This window comes from Mobula hypostoma, chromosome 8 (genome assembly GCF_963921235.1).
Source record: "Mobula hypostoma chromosome 8, sMobHyp1.1, whole genome shotgun sequence".
Taxonomy (NCBI): Eukaryota; Metazoa; Chordata; class Chondrichthyes; order Myliobatiformes; family Myliobatidae; genus Mobula; species Mobula hypostoma.
The window spans coordinates 39,799,728-39,822,623 of NC_086104.1; the positions used below are offsets into that span (position 1 = coordinate 39,799,728).

General features: G+C 40.5%; 1 protein-coding gene across 1 annotated transcript in view; it reads right to left on the reverse strand.

Annotated features, from left to right (window-relative positions):
• The window catches only part of pkdcca (protein kinase domain containing, cytoplasmic a), a 58,678-nt gene extending 38,625 nt beyond the window's left edge, over nt 1-20,053 (reverse strand). Inside the window, exons 1-2 of the mRNA XM_063055694.1 lie at nt 19,046-20,053; nt 4,668-4,790 (exon numbers count right to left, since the gene is read on the reverse strand). Coding sequence (XP_062911764.1) covers nt 4,668-4,790; nt 19,046-19,756 — 834 coding nt within the window. The 5' untranslated portion in view covers nt 19,757-20,053. The remainder of the gene's footprint in view (nt 1-4,667; nt 4,791-19,045) is intronic.
• Nucleotides 20,054-22,896: the final 2,843 nt, after the last annotated feature.

Consider the following 22,896-nt stretch of genomic DNA (forward strand, 5'->3'; position numbering starts at 1 on the left):
GCCCTTCAGCCCAGCTTACCCATGCCAACAAAGTAGCCCACCTGAGCTAGTCTTCCTGTCCATATCCCTCTAAACCACTCTTCCACTGTGTAATTAACAGAGACAGGAATCAGACTGCAAATTCTTGTTCTTGGCCAGTGGAGAAGGGTCCAGAACTACGGGGGCGGGGGGGGGTGGCGGTGTGGAGGCTGCTAAAGAAAATGACTCAGTAGGAGGAGAAATGGGATCTCAAGAGTTGAATCAAGGTGGGAGGGGCAAGTGTCAAGAGCATTTGGGTGCAAGGAAAGGAAGAGGTGATATGTCTGACGTATCAAACAACGATACACAGCAAGGTGGGAGAACGGGGCTTGGGAAATGTTTGTTCGAGTGTGGGACACGTCGAAAACCAAAGGGGCTTCTATTTTTAAGATGATCCAGGAGTCACATGGTCATGAACCAGGTCAGAATTATCTCCATTCAGCAGCACTTCAAGCCATTTGGAACCCTGCTCCCCGGAGCACCCATGTACAACTGAACTTCATGAGGATGCCATCGGAATGTATATTCTGTACCAATTGGCATCATTGTGCATGTCCAGACACCCCCAGCCCATAGGCATATCATATGCACAGGCAACGAAATTGATCTCCTATGTAGCAATCACTAGGCTAGGAACCCCTAGGCCACTGTTTTTTGAAGCTGTCTACAAAATACTATCAACATGTGAATCAATTATATAGGACATTTAGCCAAATCCTATTCCATGAAGCCTACAAATCTGCATTGGACAATGATTGAAAGCAGCAAGGCCGACTAAGTTCTCTTCTCCCTAATACAGGAGCCCTGATGAAAATGGTAGTTCTACAGAGACTGTAAATTGCACCTGAGCTGTTTTTTTTTAATAACAGTGCTGTATCATACAATGCATTTACATCACACTTTCCTATCAGATGCTATCTCCAAACATTCAGTGAAATATAACACTACGCAAAGAAAAGTTCACTTTGTTTACACTAAACACAAGAACTTAGACATGCAGGCCAATTCAAGACAGTGCTGCAGGTTTAAGTATCAGCCCTTTGCTTTGTTCAGTATCTTTAATTTCACTTTATTTAACATTTCCTGAGAACTTAATATATTAAAGAAGTAGGCAGTTTTAATGCAGTACTCTGATGGGAAAGAAAATTCACTAATCTGGTAAGCTGCAGAGGGATGTAAATTTAGTCAGCGGCATCCTGGGTACTAGCCTGCAAAGTACCCAGGACACCTTCAAGGAGCAGTGTCTCAGAAAGGCAACACCCATTACTAAGGACCTCCGGCACCCAGGACATGCCCTTTTCTCACTGTTACCATTAGGTATGAGGTACAGAAGCCTGAAGGCACACACTCAGCGACTCAGGAACAGCTTCTTCCCCTCTGCCATCCAATTCCTAAATGGACATTGAACGCTACCTCACTTTTTAAAATAAATATTATTTCTGGTTTTTGCACGATTTTTAATCTATTTAATATGTATACTGAAATTGATTTATTTTTTATTATTTTTATTTTGTTTTTTTCTTCTATATTATATATTGCATTGAACTGCTGCTGCTAAATTCACAAATTTCATGACACATGCCGGTGATTATAAATCCGATTCTGATTCAGTGATTTACTGAATACAATGACGGTGTTTCCCCCTCCCCATTCCCCCCCCCCTCTTTTAAGGTCTACCAAAAAGCCAAATAATCCTGGTGTCACAGAAAGAAGGTTTGCTGGAGCAGATACAGTTGATAAAGGGATACCCCTTTCCCCAGCCGGTGTTTCCTCCATCACTGAACTCTCCCTCCCTCCCAGATGGAGGGCAGAATCCTACCACCGACGGTTTAAATAGTTGTCTGTAGTATAATGAATGAAAGCGACCACCTGACAGGGAGTACAAGAGACTTATGTGAATAATGAAAATAATCTTTTCTTACCCCCACCCCCAAAGAAAGAGGGCAAATTAAACTTATCCTGGTTTTTCCTGAAGTCTAAAAACTAGTTTGGAAACAAAATGGCTTAGACGTACTGATAAATGACTTTAGAGAGAATTAGTTATGATAAATTAAATGGAATGTGTAACATTATATCATGTCTCTTCCTAAACCAAGTGGTGCATCTGAGCCTGATCCATATGGTGAATCTTTTCCCCCCACAACATTCAGGTTTCAGAGTCTCCAACATCAAATGAAACTATTTGAACAAAAATACACTTATGACAAGGTACCCGGAGAAAGACAAGACACAGGAAAAAAAATTAGACCATTCAGCCCCTCTGCTCTGCCAGATCATGGCAGATTTATTTTTCCTCTCAACCCCATTCTCCTACCTTCTCCCCGTAACCTTTGACGCCCTTACTAATCAACGAACAGTCAACTTCAACCTCCGCTTTAAATTTACTCAATCACTTGGCCTTCACAACTGTCTACGGCCTTTGCCATCCTCTGACTAAAGAAATTCCTGCTCATCTGTTCTAAAGGGACATCCTTCTATTCTGAGACTGTGCCCTCTGGTCCGAGACTCTTCCGCTATTGAAAACGTCCTCTCCATTATCACTCTATGCAGGCTATTAATATTCAGTAGGTTTCAATGAGATTCTCCCTCATTCCTCTAAACTTCATCGAGTACAGGCCCAGAGCCATCAAAATACCCTAGTACGTTAACCTTTTCATTCCAGGATCATTCTTGTAAACCGCCTCTTCACCCTCTCCAATACTAGAACGTTGTTCCTCAGATATGCAGCCCAGAACCGCTCGCAATATTCCAAATATATTTATAAAGCCTCATTACATCATTGCCATTACATTTTAGTCCTCTCAAAATGAATGTTAACATTGCATTTGCCTTCCTTACTCCCTACTCAGACTGCATGTTAGCATTCAGGGAATCCTGCATAAGGACTCCCAAGTCCCTTTACACCCGATTTTTGAATTTCCTCCCCATTTAGCAAATACTTTACGCCTTTACTCTTTCTACCGAAGTGCACGACCATACACTCTTCTATGCTGCATTCCATCTGCAACTTCTTTGCCCATTCTCCTAATCTATCCAAGTCATTCCACAGGCTCCTTTCTTTGTCAACAGTACAGGTCCCACCACCTATTTTCGTATCATCTACAAACTTGGCCTCAAAGCCTTAAATTCTGTCATCCAGATCATTAACATATACTGTGAAATGTTTATTCCCACTCTTTGCTTCCTACCAGTCAGCCAGTGTTAACATCTTCCCATAATTCCGTCGACTCTTATCCTGGTTAGCAGCCTCATGTGTGGCACCTTGTCGAAGCCCTACTGAAAATTCAAGTAAACAACAGCCACCGACTCCTTTGTCCAGCTTGCTTATTATTTCCTCAAAGAATTCCAACAGATTTGTCTGGCCAGCTTTTCCCTTAAGGAAGCCATGCTAACTTCAACCCAGTTTATCAGGTGCCCTCAAGTACCCCAAAACCACATCCTTAATAATGGACTTCAACATTGTCCCTACCACTGAGGTCAGGATAACTAGCCTACAATTTCCTTACTTCTGCCTCTCTTCCTTCTTAAAGAGTGGAGTGACATTTTCCAGTCCTCCAGAACCATTCCAGAATCTAGTGATACTTGAAAGATCATTACTAATACCTCCACAATCTCTTCAGCTACCTCTTTCAGAATGCTGGGGTCTAGACCATCTGGTGCAGGTGACTTACCTACCTTCAGAGCATTCAGCTTCCCAAACACTCTCTCCTTACCAATAGTGACTACACCAACTTCAGCCCCCTGAATCTTTCAAAGTTCTGGCCTGTTGCTAGTGTCTTCTATAATGAAGACGGTCACCATTTCTTTGTTTCCCATTACTACCTCTCCAGCAACATTTCCCAACGGTCCAATGCCCACCTTTGGTTCTCTTTTATCTTTCATATATCTGAAAAATCTTTTGGATTCCTCCTTTATATTTTTGGCTAGCTTACTGTCATTTTTCATCTTTATTCTCCTTACTGCTTTTCAGTAGCTTCTGTTGGCTTTTAAAAGCTTCTCAATCCTCTAACTTACATTATTTTTATTGCTATATGTAGTCCCCTTTTTATGCTTTTATTCTGTCTCTGACTTCCTTTGTCAACCCCAGTTGCCTCATCCCCCCTTTAGAAAAAGTTTCTTCTTCTTTGGGATGAACTGATCCTGCACCTTTCAAATTGTTCCCAGAAACTCCAGAGCATTGCTGCTCTGCCATCATCCCTGCCAGTGTCCCCTTCTAATCAACTTTGACCGGCTCCTCTCTCATGCCTCTGTAGTTACCTCTACTCCGCTGTGATACTGTTACATCTGATTTTAACTTCTCCCTCAAACTGCAAGGAAGCACATTATCCATATTTGAAATATTGTAGTGTTTCAAATGTTAAGCCTAGAATTTATTTTTTAAAAAGGGAAAAATAAATTATTTAATTATGCCTAATCAAATGAAAATTGGTTTGATTTGACCAACAGTTCCCCAACTAATTGTAAGATTTGAAAAGACATGCATGTTGATCAAACACTATTCAAAATTCTAAAAGAAAAAAAAACATGTCCTGGAAACAAAGTTCTTTGGCAGCTGAAAAACTTACTTTCTCTGCTTTGGTGCACTTTTCATCCCTTCCCTCCCCCACAACTTCCTTGCACTCAAGGCTCCAAAGATAATCATTACTTACTCGAAATCTCTCCTCCCATGAAGTCTGTAAAAGCTGAATCATCTCCAAAGGGGATCCAAGCTCTGTAATAGTGGTTAATGTGTCAGCAATGTGATTACTATCCTGGTAGCAGAATCCATAGAGCTGCAAAAAGGAAACCAAAAAAACACCAGAAAAGCAATATGTTAAATTGTTTAATCAAAATTATTCTATAGAGCAACAGAGACAATTACTGGTGATATTGCAGTGATGTACAATTACTAGATTTTCAAAATGTGACATTTGTATTTTATTTTCATAAAATTTACACCAGACGAGGTTGTGGCCACCTTATTTTATCTCACTCCATCAGCATAATCCTCAGTTGCTTTTTTCAGCATGTTTATCTAGCTTCCCCACAAAGGCATAAATACTGGTTGGTTCAACCACATGTTGCCATAGTGAGTTCACAAACTAACAATTCTCTGGATGAAATTTCACCCTGCATTTTCTATTGCACTTTCTCTTATTTTGGACACTGCAAAATATTTTCCTGACATTTACCCTTACAGAACCACTGGTCAGCAGATACGGCCCAACCTGCAGTCATCAATTCATTTGATGGCTGGACCTGTGGAGGTGTTGGCAACTTTCTCCCCATCCAGTTTCTGACTGCGCAGCTGGAGAAAGGAAATGCTGCAACCCACATTTGCCAGCACACTGGCTAACTGAGTGGCAGGTGGATTCTGGCTGACTGAAATCCAAAGAAGAAGCAGGATCTCTAGCTCACTGTGGGACCTGGGTTGGTAATGAGCAGAGAAATACACAGACATCTGAGAGACAAGCTACCATTAGCACAACTTGATCAGATGAACTCAGTGATTCCTTAGTATCTTGAATTGCTGATTTTAATTATTCTTTCATTGTGCAGAAAATATCTCATTAGCTGTATAGGCAAAGCACAAATAATACGCAACAAAAAGAAAGTGTGACAAAGACGTCCAAAAGCAAAAGTTTCTAATCGCTTTGCTGACTTAAAGAGCTGGCCAACGAGATAGTGATTCACTTGACTGCCTCCCTGCACCTGCTCATTAGAGCTTTTGGTGGTACATCGCTGTTTTTTGCAAGGTGCATGACATTATGGTCTCCAGTTAGTACCTTATGAAACAGCACCTGGAGATCCACCTAGAAACTTCTGCAGCACAAACACTGAGATTAAATCGGGCCTTAGAGGCAAGAGTAGGCCAAAGCAAACAGTTAACTGTCCATCCTGATTTTTGCAGAACCATTACTATTTCAAAGCCATTGCATCCTAACAAATTCTCACCAGTTTCCCCAATCCCTCAAATATTGCCAGTGTCACAAATAAAGGAAATTAATCTGAGATGGACAAACAAAAAATGTTTGATTTAAATGAGAATCTCAGAGCAAATAGATCCTCATGTAACCAGTGGCTGTAGGAAATCCCCATTTCAGATTTGTTAATACGGAACAAAAAGGATGTTATTTGGATTTACTCATTAACAGAACTTGCACACTGCCGGCAGCATCAGCATTTATTGCCCATTCCTACAACTATCCCGGTATTGAGAAGATGGTTACACATCAACCACGTTGACTGGTTCGGAGCTGTTTCAAAAACCAGCCAAACAAGGTAAGGAGGACAGATTTACTTCCCAAAACACATTAGTGAAGCCATTGCTTTTTTTTTCGCAACGACCCAGTGGTTTCATCATTACGTTACCGAGACTACTGTATTAATTTTTACTTAAATTCAAATTCCCATGTTGTCATGGTGAGATTTAAATTCCTATGCCTGAATCAATGGTCCAGTATACTGGAGTCAAGAATACTAAATTAAATCCTGCCTTTTAACCTCACCTGCTGATTATTCCAACAAACAAAACCTAATATATTTGTACCAAAATACTCCCAGAAGGGTATTTTCTGTTCCATTAAAAAATTTTATGATGGTCTTTTAATACATTCTGTCATATTAGTTGCAAAGCAGTTAAAAAGAAAAGTTTCAATGGCTCTAAGGATTTTCAATTCCAAAGCAGGGAGGTTAAATTTAACTGTTCCCACTGGATGTGGAAAAAATGCAGCGATCAATGGAAAGGAAAATCGGAAAGGCTGTACACTGGGTGGGGCAAAAAGTTAAACTCAACCTCAAGTAATCCCATCACTGTACTATGAATTTAATTGTTCCATATAGAATTAACATCAGACAGTATTAGTAACTTCAGTCAGATCCTTCTGAGAAATGATTAGCTTCACGTTTCTCAGCTAAGGGTGGAAGTGTTCTTAGAGTTTGCACCTAATATCAGTGTTCAGTATAGAGTAAAATTTTAACATTGATTAGCAGAAAGTAAAGTTTCCTCAGCCATACAAGGTGCCTCAAGTCAAATCTCATCAGCATGGTATTCCCAACATTAACACTCACTTCTTGACATTCTTAGATGTCTACATTGGCAACCTTATTTATTATCAATGATGAATTTTGGCCATTTACTTTACACCAAGCTGGGGCAATTCACAATCATTGCCATGATTTATAGTTCAACATTCTACAAGTATTAGCTGAATTTAAATATGTATTGTGGATTTGTACATAAATCTTTCAAATGTTCACATCTGTGGTAAATTTTACTCGTGTTTTGAGGAAAAATATTTTTGAAGGTTTAAACATACTTCAAAACTAATTTGCTTGTGAGAAACAAATAGATTAATAGATTAATAATAAATGGAAGTGAATAGATTAATAATAAATATAAAGACTGAGGAAATTGGCAATTTACATATGGTATAATAAAATCAAACAATGTGACTATCAAATATTAAATAATACAAAATGAATAAAAACAAACTTTAATAAATGCTAAAGAAAAAGTAATTTTTTCCCATATTTGTATGCATACTTTTGAATGCCAAGTACAAACTGAAGTGTAATGTTAAAAGTCAAACTTATATCCGGCCTAATTGCTGGTGATTCCAGGTTGTTCATTCTTCGGTGCTTAATTATAAATCATTCTCATTCTCAGACAACATATTTTATTTTGGCCCATGTACGACAAAGAAAGTTGTCCACTGAAGGCCAACAGCTTTTCAAAAAAACAATTTGCACATCAAGTCAACTTCTGATTGTTTTAGTAAAAAGTAATTAATCATGTTTGAACAAGGGGATGACCTATGGAATCAAAGGTACTGAATTTACACAGTCTCTGTCAAACTGTTAAAGTTCTCTATTGTAACATGGCTTGCATTTTTTATATAGGTTAAATTGTCCACTATTGTTTCTAATAATGGCACAGAGAATCTTGTAGGTTTTCATGTGCAAGACAACTTTAGTTTAATCTGTCACAGCTACGGTCTCTCAAAGGTCTTTCATTCTTCTAAATAATAGTGACACAGCTGCCCCTTACTCAGAAAAAAAGAGGAAAGGTTAGCTTGCCACACAAAGCTTGACAAGCTCATTGGGATGAAACACAAAGTGAGGACCTTATTAAGCTGTCATCAGCAAGTTAACAGCATGCAAGCAGTAGCCCCTCATGAATGAATATGCAAGAAAAATGGGCCCTGTTTTGTTGTGTGAAGTGAATAGCAAACAGAATTACTGGAGGGAGAATCCTAGTACGAGTCAGAAGTTCTCTTGTACCAGAACTCAGCATTGCTTTGACTTGAAGCATTTTTTTCAATCTATAGAGCTACGGCATTTTTCTGAATTTCTGTGAGCAGACAGGTTTTGCTTACTCAGAAAGAGCAGATAAAAGTTCACTGGGAAAGTAAAAAGAGATTGCACCACACAATGAAATAACTTGTAAAATATTTACTCTGTAAATGGAGGGACGCAATTTGTCACAATCAGTTGTTATGTATTAATGATCTTGGAGTTATCCTTTAAGATCCGAAGGTGAAATTAAACAAGGTTCTGGTATAACCAAACATGTAAATTTTTATGTTATTTTTTTATAAAATAAAATTATATTTGGTTGTATCAGACAGAACTTTTATCTTTGCAAGAGTCCACAGAACGAATTTAAACAGATTGGCAGATGGAATACAGTGTAGGGACGTGTATGTTTATGCATCTCAGTAGAAGGAATAAACACAGTCTATTTCCTAAGCAAACAGAAATTTTTTTTAAAAATCAGAAGTGCGAAGGGACTCGTGAATCCTTGTGCACGGTTTCCTAAAGATTAACTTGCAGGTTGAGTCAGTGGTAAGGAAGGCAAATGCAATGTTAGCATTCATTTTGAGAGGGATAGAATACAAGAGGAAGGGTGTAATACTGAGGCTTTATAAGACATTGGTGAAACTGCATTTGGAGTATTGTGAACAGCTTTGGGCCCCTTATCTAAGAAAAGATTTGCTGGCATTGGAGAGAGTCCATATGAGGTTCTTCAGAATGATTTCAGGAATTAAAGGTTAACAGATGAGGAGCATTTGATAACTCTGGGCCAGTGCTCACTACAGTTTAGAAGAATGAAGGGGGATCTCATTGAAGCCTATCAAATATCGAAAGGCCTGAATAAAGCGGATGTGGGGAGGATGTTTCCTACTGTGGGAGAGTCTAGGACCAGAAGGCACAGCCTCAGAATAGAGGGACTTCCATTCAGAATAGTAATGGTAGGAATTTCATTAGCCAGGCTGGCAAATCAGTGGATTTCATTGCTACATACGGCTGTAGAGGACAAGACACAGAGTATATGAAAGCAGAGGTTGGTAGGTTCTTGATTAGGCCAGGCATCAAAGGGTACGGAGAGAAGGCAGGAGAATGGGGTTGAGAGGGATAATAAGTCAGCCATGATGGAATGGTGGAGCAGAATGGCGGAGCAGAATGGCTGACAAGGGAAATTAGGGATAGTATCTATTGCAAAGAAGAAGCATACAGATTAGCCAGAAAAAGTGGCCCACCTGAGGACTGGGAGAAATTCAGAGTTCAGCAGAGGAGGACAAAGGACTTAATTAGGAAGGGGAAAAAAGATTATGAGAGAAAACTGGCAGGGAACATAAAAACTGACTGTAAAAGCTTTTATAGATATGTGAAAAGAAAAAGATTGGTTAAGACAAATGTAGGTCCCCTACAGACAGAAACAGGTGAATTGATTATGGGGAGCAAGGACATGGCAGACCAATTGAATAATTACTTTGGTTCTGTCTTCACTAAGGAGGACATAAATAATTTTCCAGAAATAGTAGGGGACAGAGGGTCCAGTGAGATGGAGGAACTGAGGGAAATACATGTTAGTAGGGAAGTGGTGTTAGGTAAATTGAAGGGATTAAAGGCAGATAAATCCCCAGGGCTAGATGGTCTGAATTCCAGAGTGCTTAAGGAAGTAGCCCAAGAAATAGTGGATGCATTAGTGATAATTTTTCAAAACTCTTTAGATTCTGGACTAGTTCCTGAGGATTGGAGGGTGGCTAATGTAACCCCACTTTTTAAAAAAGGAGGGAGAGAGAAACCAGGGAATTATAGACCGGTTAGCCTAACATCGGTGGTGGGGAAACTGCTAGAGTCAGTTATCAAAGATGTGATAACAGCACATTTGGAAAGCAGTGAAATCATCGGACAAAGTCAGCATGGATTTGTGAAAGGAAAATCATGTCTGACAAATCTCATAGAATTTTTTGAGGATGTAACTAGTAGAGTGGATAGGGGAGAACCAGTGGATGTGGTATATTTGGATTTTCAAAAGGCTTTTGACAAGGTCCCACACAGGAGATTAGTGTGCAAATTTAAAGCACACGGTATTGGGGGTAAGGTATTGATGTGGTTAGAGAATTGGTTGGCAGACAGGAAGCAAAGAGTGGGAATAAACGGGACCTTTTCAGAATGGCAGGCAGTGACTAGTGGGGTACCGCAAGGCTCAGTGCTGGGACTCCAGTTGTTTACAATATATATTAATGACTTGGATGAGGGAATTAAATGCAGCATCTCCAAGTTTGCGGATAACACGAAGCTGGGCGGCAGTGTTAGCTGTGAGGAGGATGCTAAGAAGATGCAGGGTGACTTGGATAGGTTAGGTGAGTGGGCAAATTCATGGCAGATGCAATTTAATGTGGATAAATGTGAAGTTATCCACTTTGGTGGCAAAAACAGGAAAACAGATTATTATCTGAATGGCGGCTGATTAGGAAAGGGGAAGGTGCAACGAGGCCTGGGTGTCATTATACACCAGTCATTGAAAGTGGGCATGCATGTACAGCAGGCGGTGAAAAAGGCGAATGGTATGCTGGCATTTATAGCAAGAGGATTCGAGTACAGGAGCAGGGAGGTTACTATTGCAGTTGTACAAGGCCTTGGTGAGACCACACCTGGAGTATTGTGTGCAGTTTTGGTCCCCTAATCTGAGGAAAGACATCCTTGCCATAGAGGGAGTACAAAGAAGGTTCACCAGACTGATTCCTGGGATGGCAGGACTTTCATATGATGAAAGACTGGATGAACTAGGCTTATACTCATTGGAATTTAGAAGATTGAGGGGGGATCTGATTGAAACGTATAAAATCCTAAAGGGATTGGACAGGCTAGATGCAGGAAGATTGTTCGCGATGTTGGGGAAGTCCAGAACGAGGGGTCACAGTTTGAGGATAAAGGGGAAGCCTTTTAGGACCGAGATTAGGAAAAATTTCTTCACACAGAGAGTGGTGAATCTGTGGAATTCTCTGCCACAGGAAACAGTTGAGGCCAGTTCATTGGCTGTATTTAAGAGGGAGTTAGATATGGCCCTTGTGGCTAAAGGGATCAGGGGGTATGGAGGGAAGGCTGGTACAGGGTTCTGAGTTGGATGATCAGCCATGATCATACTGAATGGCGGTGCAGGCTCAAAGGGCCGAATGGCCTACTCCTGCACCTATTTTCTATGTTTCTATGTTACTTTGTGGTCATATACAGTGGAAAAACTGTTTTACATGCCAACCCAAAACACAAGTACAATGAGGTCATACAAAGGCAAAGAAAATAACAGAATGCAAAAGATGGTTACAGAGAAAGTGCAGTACAAGTAGACAATATGGTTCAAGGGCCAGGATGAGGTAGATTGAGGTTAGAGTTCACCTTTATTATACGAGGTCTACTTAATAGTCTTATAACAGTGGGATAGAATCTGTCCTTAAGCTTGGTGTACGATTCCAAGCTTTTGTACCTTCTGACAGACTAAAATGAGAAGAGTTACGGGGAAGAACCTTTGTGACCATACACAAGAATGGATCAGATTTTTTTTGGCATTAAAGCTGCGAAATGCAGAGAAAAGGTCACAGATTGTAATTTTTTTTTTAAATCAAATCCAAACTAGGAGATGGTCTGTTTCACCATTTCTGTAACATTGTTGATAGATTGCAAGTAGCTAAGTTTGGTGGCGTCCATGAGCAATTGTGATGTATAAAATAATGGGAGGAATCTTCAAAGAGTAGATAGGAAAGATGCATTTCCTTTGGCAGACAGATCAAGAACCAGAGAACTTTAACTTAAAGTAATCATAGAGAGAATTAGAGGGGAGATGTAAAAAAAATATTTCACCCAGAGACTAGTAGAGGTCTGAAATGAGGATACAAGCAGAAGCTCCATTTATAGACTTATGAGGGGTGATTGACAAGTTTGTGGCCTAAGGTAGAAGGAGTCTATTTTAGAAAACCTAGCACATTTATTTTTCAACATAGTCCCCTCCTATGTGTACACACTTAGTCCAGCAGTCATGGAGCATATGGATCCCCTCTTTGTAGAAGCAGTCCACAGCAGGGATGATTGATAAGCTTGTGGCCTAAGGTAGAAGGAGATGAGTTATTAACTTCAAGAGTTGAACTGCACATGCATGTAACGAGAGCGTCTTGGACATCCAGGTGGTCCACAGCAGGGGTGATTGATAAGTTTGTGGTGTGGCCTAAGGTAGAAGGAGATGAGTTATACAGCTCTTGTTATACGCACGTGCAGTTCAACTCTGAGTGAAAATGCAGAAAGTTTAAGTTTCTCCTCATCTCCTTCTACCTTAGGCTACAAACTTAACAATCACCCCTGCTGTGGACCCCTTAGGGAGGTCCAAGACACCAACTTCTATAAAGAAGGTATCCGTATGCTCCACGATCGCTGGACTAAGTGTGTAAATGTAGGAAAAATAAATGTGCTAGGTTTCCTAAAATGGATTCCTTCTACCTTAGGCCACAAAATTATCAATCACCCCTCGTATTTAGATGTGTACTTGAAGAGTAGTATCCTGCAGTGCCATGAATTTAATGAATGATGAAATTAGGTTGTGTAGCTATTTTTCCCATTGGTACACACTCAATGGCCTCACATGTCATAATATTTTTATGATTTCATTCTATCTTCCCCCTCAGTAAATTTCCTTGGCCTGCACCGGTACTTGGCTCTCTCGGAGTACATGCCCTGCTTCAGATGTCACCTTCAAGGAGCATTTTTCCCCCATCTTTTAAAACAAATAAGAACATCTCTAGCAAATCTGGCAGTCTTTGTCATTCAGTTTATTCCCTCCAGTTGATGAACCAAGTGGTTTGATGGGCAATTTCAGGGAGTTTGAAGGTCAGTAATTTTACAGAGATGACATTCATACATAGGACAGACCAAAAAAAAAACAGCAGTTTTACTTTCCCCTAAACATTAGCATAAAATCCCAAGTAATTTGTTACTAACAAACTCAAGATCATTTTACTGGCATCAGCCCATTTCCAAGTTACTATTTTCTGACATGATCTTGAATTGTGTCATAGTTAAATTGAAAGATTTCTGCCTTTCTACTTATCCTCCACTGCCACAGTGATATATCGAATATTGGCTGCCCTATTCATACTTAATGGGAAATAACATACTGTATCACCTATCATCCAGCTATGTAAATGTAACGTCTGGATCATTCCATGAATTAATTTCTCACTTTTTAAATTTGATCTCAGTTACAGAATGCTGTACAAACTCTTCAATTATGATTTTTTAAACTTGGTCCTATGTCAGTAAAAATATTATTCCATTAAAACTTTCAACAAGCCTTTAGAATTTATATCAGCACCAAATAATACTCTAGTATTTTCTCCTGTTACATTATATGCATATTTTTGCATTAAAGTTACTGGAGGGCAGCAAGACAAACCTTCACGAAGCTCAAGAACTTTGAAATTAATTGAAACAAGCCCAAGGGTAGAATTACAACTTAATATCGACTGGGTTCCAGCAGACTAGGTTTATGAGCTATCAATATGCACTTTTGCCACTAAATCCAGAGTTTTTTTTAAACTGCCATTAAGAATGTGCAGTGAGAAACGACAGCTGGATGTAGCAATGTAAATATTGTGACCTGGTTTACGGATGCAGATCTCCGAAATTCCAAACAACATAAGTGACAATGTGGGAACTTAAAGTGATCGGTGAGAAAGAATCTAATACTTCAGGACTTTAACAGTGTCTCCGATAACCTAATATGCACTTATGAAAATGTACTGTGCAAATTTAGATTTGATGTAGCAAACAGTGTATTTTTTTCTTTTCATTTTCCTTGATTATCTCTCACACAGAAAGGATGAAAGATGCGTCAATCAACAGACGTTTTGCTACCTTCAACATCAGATGATCATCTTTAAAACTTCCTTATTCCTGCATCCTTCAACCTAGCGAAAATGGTTCAATTATAAGGAATTAAACTGTTTTGATACCGGTACATTGGTGGTTAAATTCCATACTGCATCAATTCGAAGCTAACAGAACTCTCTTAATACAGTACACACAGCACAGTAACGGCTCTAACAGGTAATCTTTCTCACTGCTCTTCCACAGTATCACAATTGAGTCCGTCAGGAAACAAAAGAATGAAGCCAACACAAGTTCTCTCCACACCACCCGCACCCCGCCAAAACCATTTCTTCAGCAGCCCCACTCCAGCGCCCCACACGCTGCCGTTCAAACAGCCTGCATCGTTCCGCTGCCTCACACACTCCAACTTTTCACCGGAAGCAACTTCAGTGCGAGTTGAACAGCGGCTCATGTTTTAATTCGCGGGAGTTGCTGGATAATCACGAGTCAGTGATTACCCATTAATACCGCAGAACAAATCCAACGTGCTGCACAACAATGACGTTCTGCGGGGATATTAAATCACAGTTTTTCGTCAATTACCGTATTTTATATTTCGGGAAAGGACGCGGCAGTAAACAAATCAGGGACCAATTTTGTGTTCTAGTGAATGCAATTAACTGCATTGCAAACGTTTGTAAAAAAAAAGAGCTGCCAGGCGATGGCTTACTACAAGGACCAGTGCGCTGAGCACTGATACAAGGCACATGTCAGTCTCCTGCTAAGTCCGGCCATGAGCGGCGGGTGCTTCAGACCACCGAAACCCGGTCTCACGAGGGGTAGGAGAGTGACCAGACCCACAAGCCAGCCGGCCAGACACCGCTCCACCCTTTCCCGGAGTCGGAGGAACGAAGATCGCCCTCAGCTGCTCGTGAAATGCAGCTTTTGCAGAGCGGAAAATGACAGGCAACCGATCAATAGTAATATGCCAAGTGGAAAGCTATAAGGTTAAAGGACATCTGTCATCGCAGATAACGAATCGGAGCTCTCGCCAGAGCAAACCTGACAGTTATCGGCGGGTCTGTGTATCTGCTTTAAAAATTTGCTTTCTACAAAACAAATGCCTAATTTAACGCTTTCGTGAAGGCATCTGTAGAACGGAAGGGCATAGTATTTTCAAGAGCAACACTAATTAAAATCCACAAGGCTGGCTCATGGAATGAAGATAAAGGCTACAGTGGACAGAACTGTGCCAGTAACAGTTCCAATCTGCCCGTAGGTAATGTTTCAAAAGGCTTGCTCTAAATAATTCCATTAATCCTCCGGAATTCTCGCACATAATCAGGAACACGCACTTTCAAGCACACACAAAAAAACACGCTCGGGAATTGATCAGCTAATTTCGACAATCGATTGCACTTTGTTAACTCGAGGTTCTGAGATGCAAATACTGTTTTTCCCTGAGGAAGATCAATAAAAAGACCCAATAAGCATCGGGTATCAGAAGCAGATTATTATCTCCTTTAAAGAATGCTATCCAAGGCAAAAAAAATGGTGGGAGACGTTTCGGGTACTGGTGACCATTGGTGATCGCATTGTGGTTTTATAATGTTAATTACAGATCAACTACAACGTCCACAATATCCAGTGTACATAGAAAAAACTTCACTGAATAATCCTGCAGATGTTTAATAATAAATAGCTGACCAGGGTTATTAAATGCGAGTGTAGAATTCGACTATTTATAATCATTGTTTCATTTACGAGACTTCTGAACTCTTGACAAGTTTTTTTTTAAACGTACAACTGGTTGACGGGGTAAAAATTAGCATTGAAAAAGGTCGGACAGTACGTTAAATGAGTGGGGAGAAGCCAATGAAGGAAAGAGGGCTTCCCCGCTTTAGTGACAAAGCCAATGCAATTTGTACCAACTAAATGCCTGGTCATAAATCAGTGACCACATCGATTTTGCTTTGGCGACGCTCGCATCCAGTCCTTGCTAATTAAACAACGGTTGTTGAAAGATACATTTTTCTCCCTGCCCGGGACACCTGCTCCTGGGGAAACGAGAAAATGAGATTTCACAACAAGACAGCCGTTGTTGCATATTCAAATCTTATCACAATGAACTTCATTTAGTTTAATGAGTGGGTGGCTAACTGAAAAGTTTTTTTATGTAGACTCTCAAGCAATTAAGTCATATAATTTAGATTTTATCATTGGTCATCTATTCCCGATGGGGAAAAAAAAGTAGGCCTTTTGGATGTAGATTTTCAGCACAAGTAGCTTCTACCTTTTAAGATCTTATGGCGAGTATGAAAGTGGACAATTAAAATGTCACTGATTACCCGTCTAGTGTAGAGCAGTGAAACACATCAACTCGCCCTTCCGCCAATCCCGTTCATGCCAACCATCAGGCACGTCTCAAAGCCAATCCCATTTACCAGCACTTGGTCAACAAAACGTTTATTAAGGCGTATCTGAAACACAACTCAGATGGTTTCAGTCGATCGCATTTGGTATATGTATATACTATGTAGATTAAAATTCGCACTGGTCCGTCCTTCTAGGGAAAATAACCAAAAGCCGGAATTTAAAATCATGCAAATTGCACGTTGCGTCCATCTAAATATTTTATACAGCCCTTTATTTAACATTATTCCTAAGTACCCTTCCTCATCATTATTGGACTTTTACTGGTGCTAAGTCTAGACCAGTAGCGCAATCAAGTTTTCCTCCGCAAAAACCTAATACTTTTATTTTTAATAGTTGTGAAACAAACATTAACCCGTGCAGGAGATTCGACGCAAAGTTATTTACATACAAGACCGTGGTACATGCATCAACATTTAAATCACTATTTTGACTGAGACCCTTAAATAGTACAATATTGGAAACAAAGGCAGAGAATACGGGAGACCCTGTGCAGATCAAGCAGCATCTTAGAGGGAGAAATAGGGTTGACGTTGCACGTCGATGACTTTTCATCAGTGTCGGGACCGCTGAGAAAAGAAACCTGAATCAGAGAACTGAGTTCTGTATCTTTAGCATTTTGTGTCTGTCTGCGAATATGTAGTGCCCTTTTCACAGGGGAAGTTATTAATTTAAGACTCAACACAATAAAAGCGTTAGGTTGCCTCAAATCGTTCTGCTCTGCTTTAAACTTCTTGCCATCTGACTCACTTATATCCAAGTTGGTAGTCAGCTGGTCAGAATGCACAAGCCATAAAGGTGAAATGATTTTGATCAGATCTTGGCAATACACAATATGCCTGTTATCTTGCAAATTATGCATAAAGCTGCCATCTGCCCTGAACATCCCGCAAAATCTCATTTCCCTATTAACATTTTAAAAAGCACAAAACGAGAGAACTACAGAAAATTGACAGCAGACGCAACACAAGTTCATTTTTCCACAAACTACTGACATTCCTGACTGTACAAGGTCAAGAATTCTCTAAATTGCATTCATTTTCTGTCAAGTATTATACTGTTAATCTGTCCTCATTCATACTGGGGTTGAAAGCTCTGGAGAATGGGATCTATTCAAAAAGTCTAAAAGAAAATCATACTGAACGTTCTGGCTGTCCAAAGCAGCTCTGCACAATCAACTAATTGAAGGGCTGATCTCACAATAGTTTTTTTTTAATTAAAACCAAATCATTAATCGTGAACAAAGCCGAGGTAGTCACAGCAGGAAGCATCCCGCTCCCTGGTCCGTAACGGGCTCATTACGGTTGACCAGAGGGAATTAGCACATTAGCAGGCGAGCTGACAACCTAAATGACAAGTCTGGTCTCTCCAAGGGTTATACCCAGGTGGATTCACCAAACTCGCAAGAAAGCACGTCTAATCGCATCATAAATTCACCTTTTAACATGTCTAGAGTCACGTGGTGGTACATTGTAACGTGTCACATTCTGAGAAGGGCCACCATTCCGAAATACAGAGGAAACTGCATTTTAACCTCAGTTGCGGTATTGCCAGCTGAAGTTCCAATCAGAGATGTGATTACTTGTCTCAGTTTTAAACAACATTGGTCAAAACTTTGTCCTCTATGACTGGTGATAAAATCCACTGGTCACACTTCCAGTGACAGTTTTCAGACTGGCTGCCACAAAGCTGGCAACATTATTTCCCAACCTCCACGTTTTCTACAAGGTGCGAGAGATCACATCTCCGATAACCACGGGTCCTTAAGGAAAAAAAACTAAAGCTGGCAGTCAACGTCTGGAGCTGCACTCGGCAGTAGCCAAGAGGTCTAACCCTTTCAGCAACGCCGAAAATCTGAAAGAGCCCACGACCCAAAGGCCAGGTGGAACCAAATTAAAAGAATCAATATCTGCGCAAAATACAGACAAGAGGAGAAATAGTTAAATACTCTCTTAGTCAAAATGGACTGTCTTCTGAAAGCCCTGAATTCACTTTAGACGCTCCACCGCAGGATTCTGTTTACTGTACCTGACTTTTCAAAAAAACGAGGTAGGGAATTTGACTGTCATGCGTTAATCTCGTGATCCAACTCTGCAATTGATTATGCGCTGAAATATTACTGAATAATTGGCCAAACTTATTGCTGAATCTTTTAAGTTTTGATATTTAGTGGCGCAGTTTGCAGCCAATCTCCTACTAAATATCTCCTACAAACCGAAAATGTTTGTTTTACATACGCCTCCTCCTACTCATAGCTTGGGGGAGCCATGACTGATTACGGTGTAGAATTTAGCAAAGAGCTCATTAAGCACTCGGTATAGAAACATTCGCCACTCTTCTATTTGACACATACATCAATCAGAAGGATGGAGTTAGGGGTCCCTGCACTAAGAATTAAACAGCCCAATATTTCTCCCTTATTAGGCAGTAGTTTATTAATAAGTTTCTAATGAGTATTGCAGGTACCTACCTTAAGAATATTTGTATGCTGTAGCCGTTGTAAAAGTGTCATTTCTTTGACAAGTTTATACGACGCCAGTCGGTAGCAATCTTTCAGTGTCCCAAAGTGCTTAACGCAGTTTTCCATGTCGTGTCCTTCAAAGTCCACCGATTTTAAGGCCACCGCCAGGGTCTCGTTAAGAACGGCTTTGTATACTGCTTTTGTGTATCCAGAGCCCAAATAATGGACACTGCTTGCATTATTAATATCTGAGCAGCTTAAGGGAAGGGACCGGAACTGAAAGTCAGCCTTCGGGCTACTGGAAGCGAAGGTGTTTACTCCTTGAGCAGTTAATGTTTTGCTCTCGCGAAAATCCGGGCTCCTCTGCTGCTGCTGCTGATGCTGGGGTTGGGGCTGATCTGGGGAGCTGTTCTGCGCTAGGTCCATCAAGCGTCTTTCCAGCGGTCTGGCTAGTCTCCCCGTAGCCGCTGCAGGAGCTGACTGCTGCCGATAGCGGACAACCTCCTCGTACCTTTCTTTAATTTGCTTCAACAGGTCTTGGTCGGTCACTCCGTTCAGAAGCACAGGCGGTTCGTTGCTGAGGTGATCCTGGGCGGTCTGTTCTAAACGCTGTTGCTGATGGTGATGATCAAAACCAGGGATAAATAACAAATTCAGTAAAGTGCCCAGGAAGAATGAAAAGCAAAACCCAGCGGCGATGGCAATCTTTCTGCGTTTCATTTCGTTGTTAACCTACGATCTGCTAGGGGTGCTGTGAAACAGGAGACAGGGTGGCTGAGTAAAACTGAAGTTTTCACATTGTACAGTAAAATTTCTACCCTGCATGGAAGATAACCCTGGATTTTTCTCCCTTATGTATTCTTCACATTGACTGCGCCCTCCTCCAAAACCTTGATAAGCAAAGCAGCGTGACGTATATTGATTGACTGAGTTGCCCCGGACGAACGCAAAGCATCGTGGGCGTTGTAGTCTCTTAGTTTTGTTGTTGGCGGCGGCTGCAGAAGTCAGGACGACATATTCCGACATGCACCATGGCATCCGCAAGGCGCCGAGTCTGAGAGAGAAAGAGAGAGGGGTCCGTCCCATGGATGGTTCCTAACCAATTGGTGTGACGATGGGCTAGGTTAGGCAGAAAATTTCCGAAGTCTATTGGCTATATTTAAAGACAGTCATTGAGAGCCCCCCCCCCCTCACGGCTAGTTCTCACCCCTCCCCAGATCCTGTGCACGTGATAATCTGAGCAAAAACACAACAGCGCCGCAGTGCTCGGGATGTGAATGAGTGGCGTGATTGGCAATGACACGGTTATCCATCAAGCGCACATTACCTTGCTATTAGCGACTAATTAACAGAAGCAATCATGCTTCAAATTCTGGAAGAGCAGGAAAGAGGCAAAAAATAATAAATGTTTTGATTAGTGCGATTATTGATGAATGGTAAGAAATAAAGGGCACGTAACCTGAGCATCTTTGGGGCAACATTTTACCCAGCTTATTCATTAATGTTGTCAACAAATGTTACAGTTTACTTGCTGAAATATGTACTTAAGTCAATGGGTCAATTTGGGTAACTTCTTACGAGCCTTATCCAATCAGCAGCAGGTCAGCGTTTGAAAGTACCTCATGGTGATGGAGTGCTTTTATTAAAAAGATTAAACAGTAGTTTGACTTGTAACCTCTGTTATATTTAGCCGGATCACATTCTCATAATAACACATTGTCGTGTTATCAAGTTTATTCGTAGTTTATGTCATAAGTGAGATAAAATGTTTTTTTGATCGAGCACACACGGCACATACATCCCTTCAACACACTCAAAATGCTGGAGGAACTCAGCAGCTCAGACAGGTCTCGGCCCGGACTGTCGACCATTCTCCGTAGATGCTGACTGACCTATTCACTTCCTGCAGCACTGTGTGCGTGTGTGTGTCTGTATTTGCTCTGGATTTCCAGCATCTACAGAATCTCTTGTGTTTACACAGATCCCTTAAGTAGAAATCGCCTGTGATCAGTTATGTACATATTAATCTGTGCCTAGTCACAGGATGAGTCTATGTATAGAAACTAGTTTATATTTATATTTGTTGTTTTATTGCGTTCTTTATTTTATTATTTTTTGTACTACATCGGAACCGGAGTAACAATTATTTCGTTCTCTTTTACACTTCTGTACTGGAAATGACATTAAACAATCTTGATTGTTGAATCTTCATTAAGAATATCGGATACTGAATATAAAACTAAGATAAACATTCAGAATGCCAATTAAATTTAAATCGCATATGTCGGTTAAACTTCGGGGCATTTTTTTTTGGGTTTCGGAACCCCGACTACATACCTGATATTGCTGATCCATCGAAAAGCGAGATTTGCCTTCCGAAAAAATTAGACAGTATTATTCTACACAAGCTCTTTACTTATGCCCCTCGTCTGACACTTTAACCTCACGAACGTAATTTAAACAATAAATTTTATTTAAATTAGTTACTCCTCTCCCATACCCCTCCCCATTTCCACCCCCAACCACTCCCTGTGTAAAGCTCTGAAACAACGCAGCCGCACGTTTGAAACACCTAATTGATTCTTTCTTGTTCTCTTTGCACAAGAGGTACATGCCATCAGAGAGAGAGCGGTATTTTCGTTGTTTGGTGTAATTGTGTGGGTGTGTGTGCACGCGCCTTTTTAATTGTGCTGCAGATCTTGTCTCTCTGAATCATCATAGAATCGACGACTTATTTGCAAAGCCCTAAGCTCCGTGCAATATATTTACTGCAAAGGATTGTTCGGTGTGTCTTTCGAATCGGCCTGTTAATTTTGGAGCGAAGTTTATTAATGAATGTCCTTTATATTTAATGCACATTTTTAAAACGAACCTAACCTGCGTTCACCAGCAACTTTGATGTATGTTGCTAACATTAATTTAACACATTAAAACGCCACGACCTTTTACAAACTGTATCGTGGTGAGGCTGACTTGGAAGTGTATTTCCACTGTGGTCTAGGTTGGGTGTGGCGGGGTGGAGTGCACTGTCAGCACAAGCAACACGTTTCGGAGACGGAATGTCGGGAAATATTCTCGCAATTAAGAAATACGCCATCTACTGTTTCACGCTGCTGAAACCCGAGAGGCCGGCATTCCGGCACTGGGTGACCAAGCGAGCTCCGAGCAATAAATCCAACTCGTTTCAGAGACACCATTCCCACTACTCACTTACCCAGCGCATGTCAATAAAAATATCCACGCCACCAGTTCCCCTGTAATATAAACGACTATGCCAACTGGATTAGAGTCATCAAAACCTCCACTTTCACACCTATAACGTTAAATATACAAGGCCATGTAAAAAAGATGTTTAAAATCTGTTATATCTGATCTAAAGTTTTAATGTCTACCTAACTAGTTTATAGACCATTAATTCATTTTCATAAATCGAAAATAATGGCGCAGAAATATTCAGTCATCCGTTTGTACAAAAACTCTTTTAAAAAAGTATAAACACGAAAAAAAACCGCAGAAAATTGCTCTGTTAGTCGCTTTCAAAAATTGTAATTCATTTAAAACGAAATATATTGTCCACCCAGGCGAAATTAGTTTTAAAAAAGAATACCCAGACTTTAATGTAATATTTGTAAATCAAAAAAAAACGTATTGGGAGAGGTGACAACAGTGTGTTGATCGAAAGGCCCTGCTTTACTTTGTCACATCAATAGTAATCAATCAGCCCCAAAGTATCTTGGAACTTTAAATCAGCATAATTAGCCTTTATCTTGCCAGTTTGCAAGCAAGGGAATTGTTATTCTGGATGCTATTTCCAGGCCCATTTACTGATCTGGGCACTCGTTCACAACGGAGTCCATTTA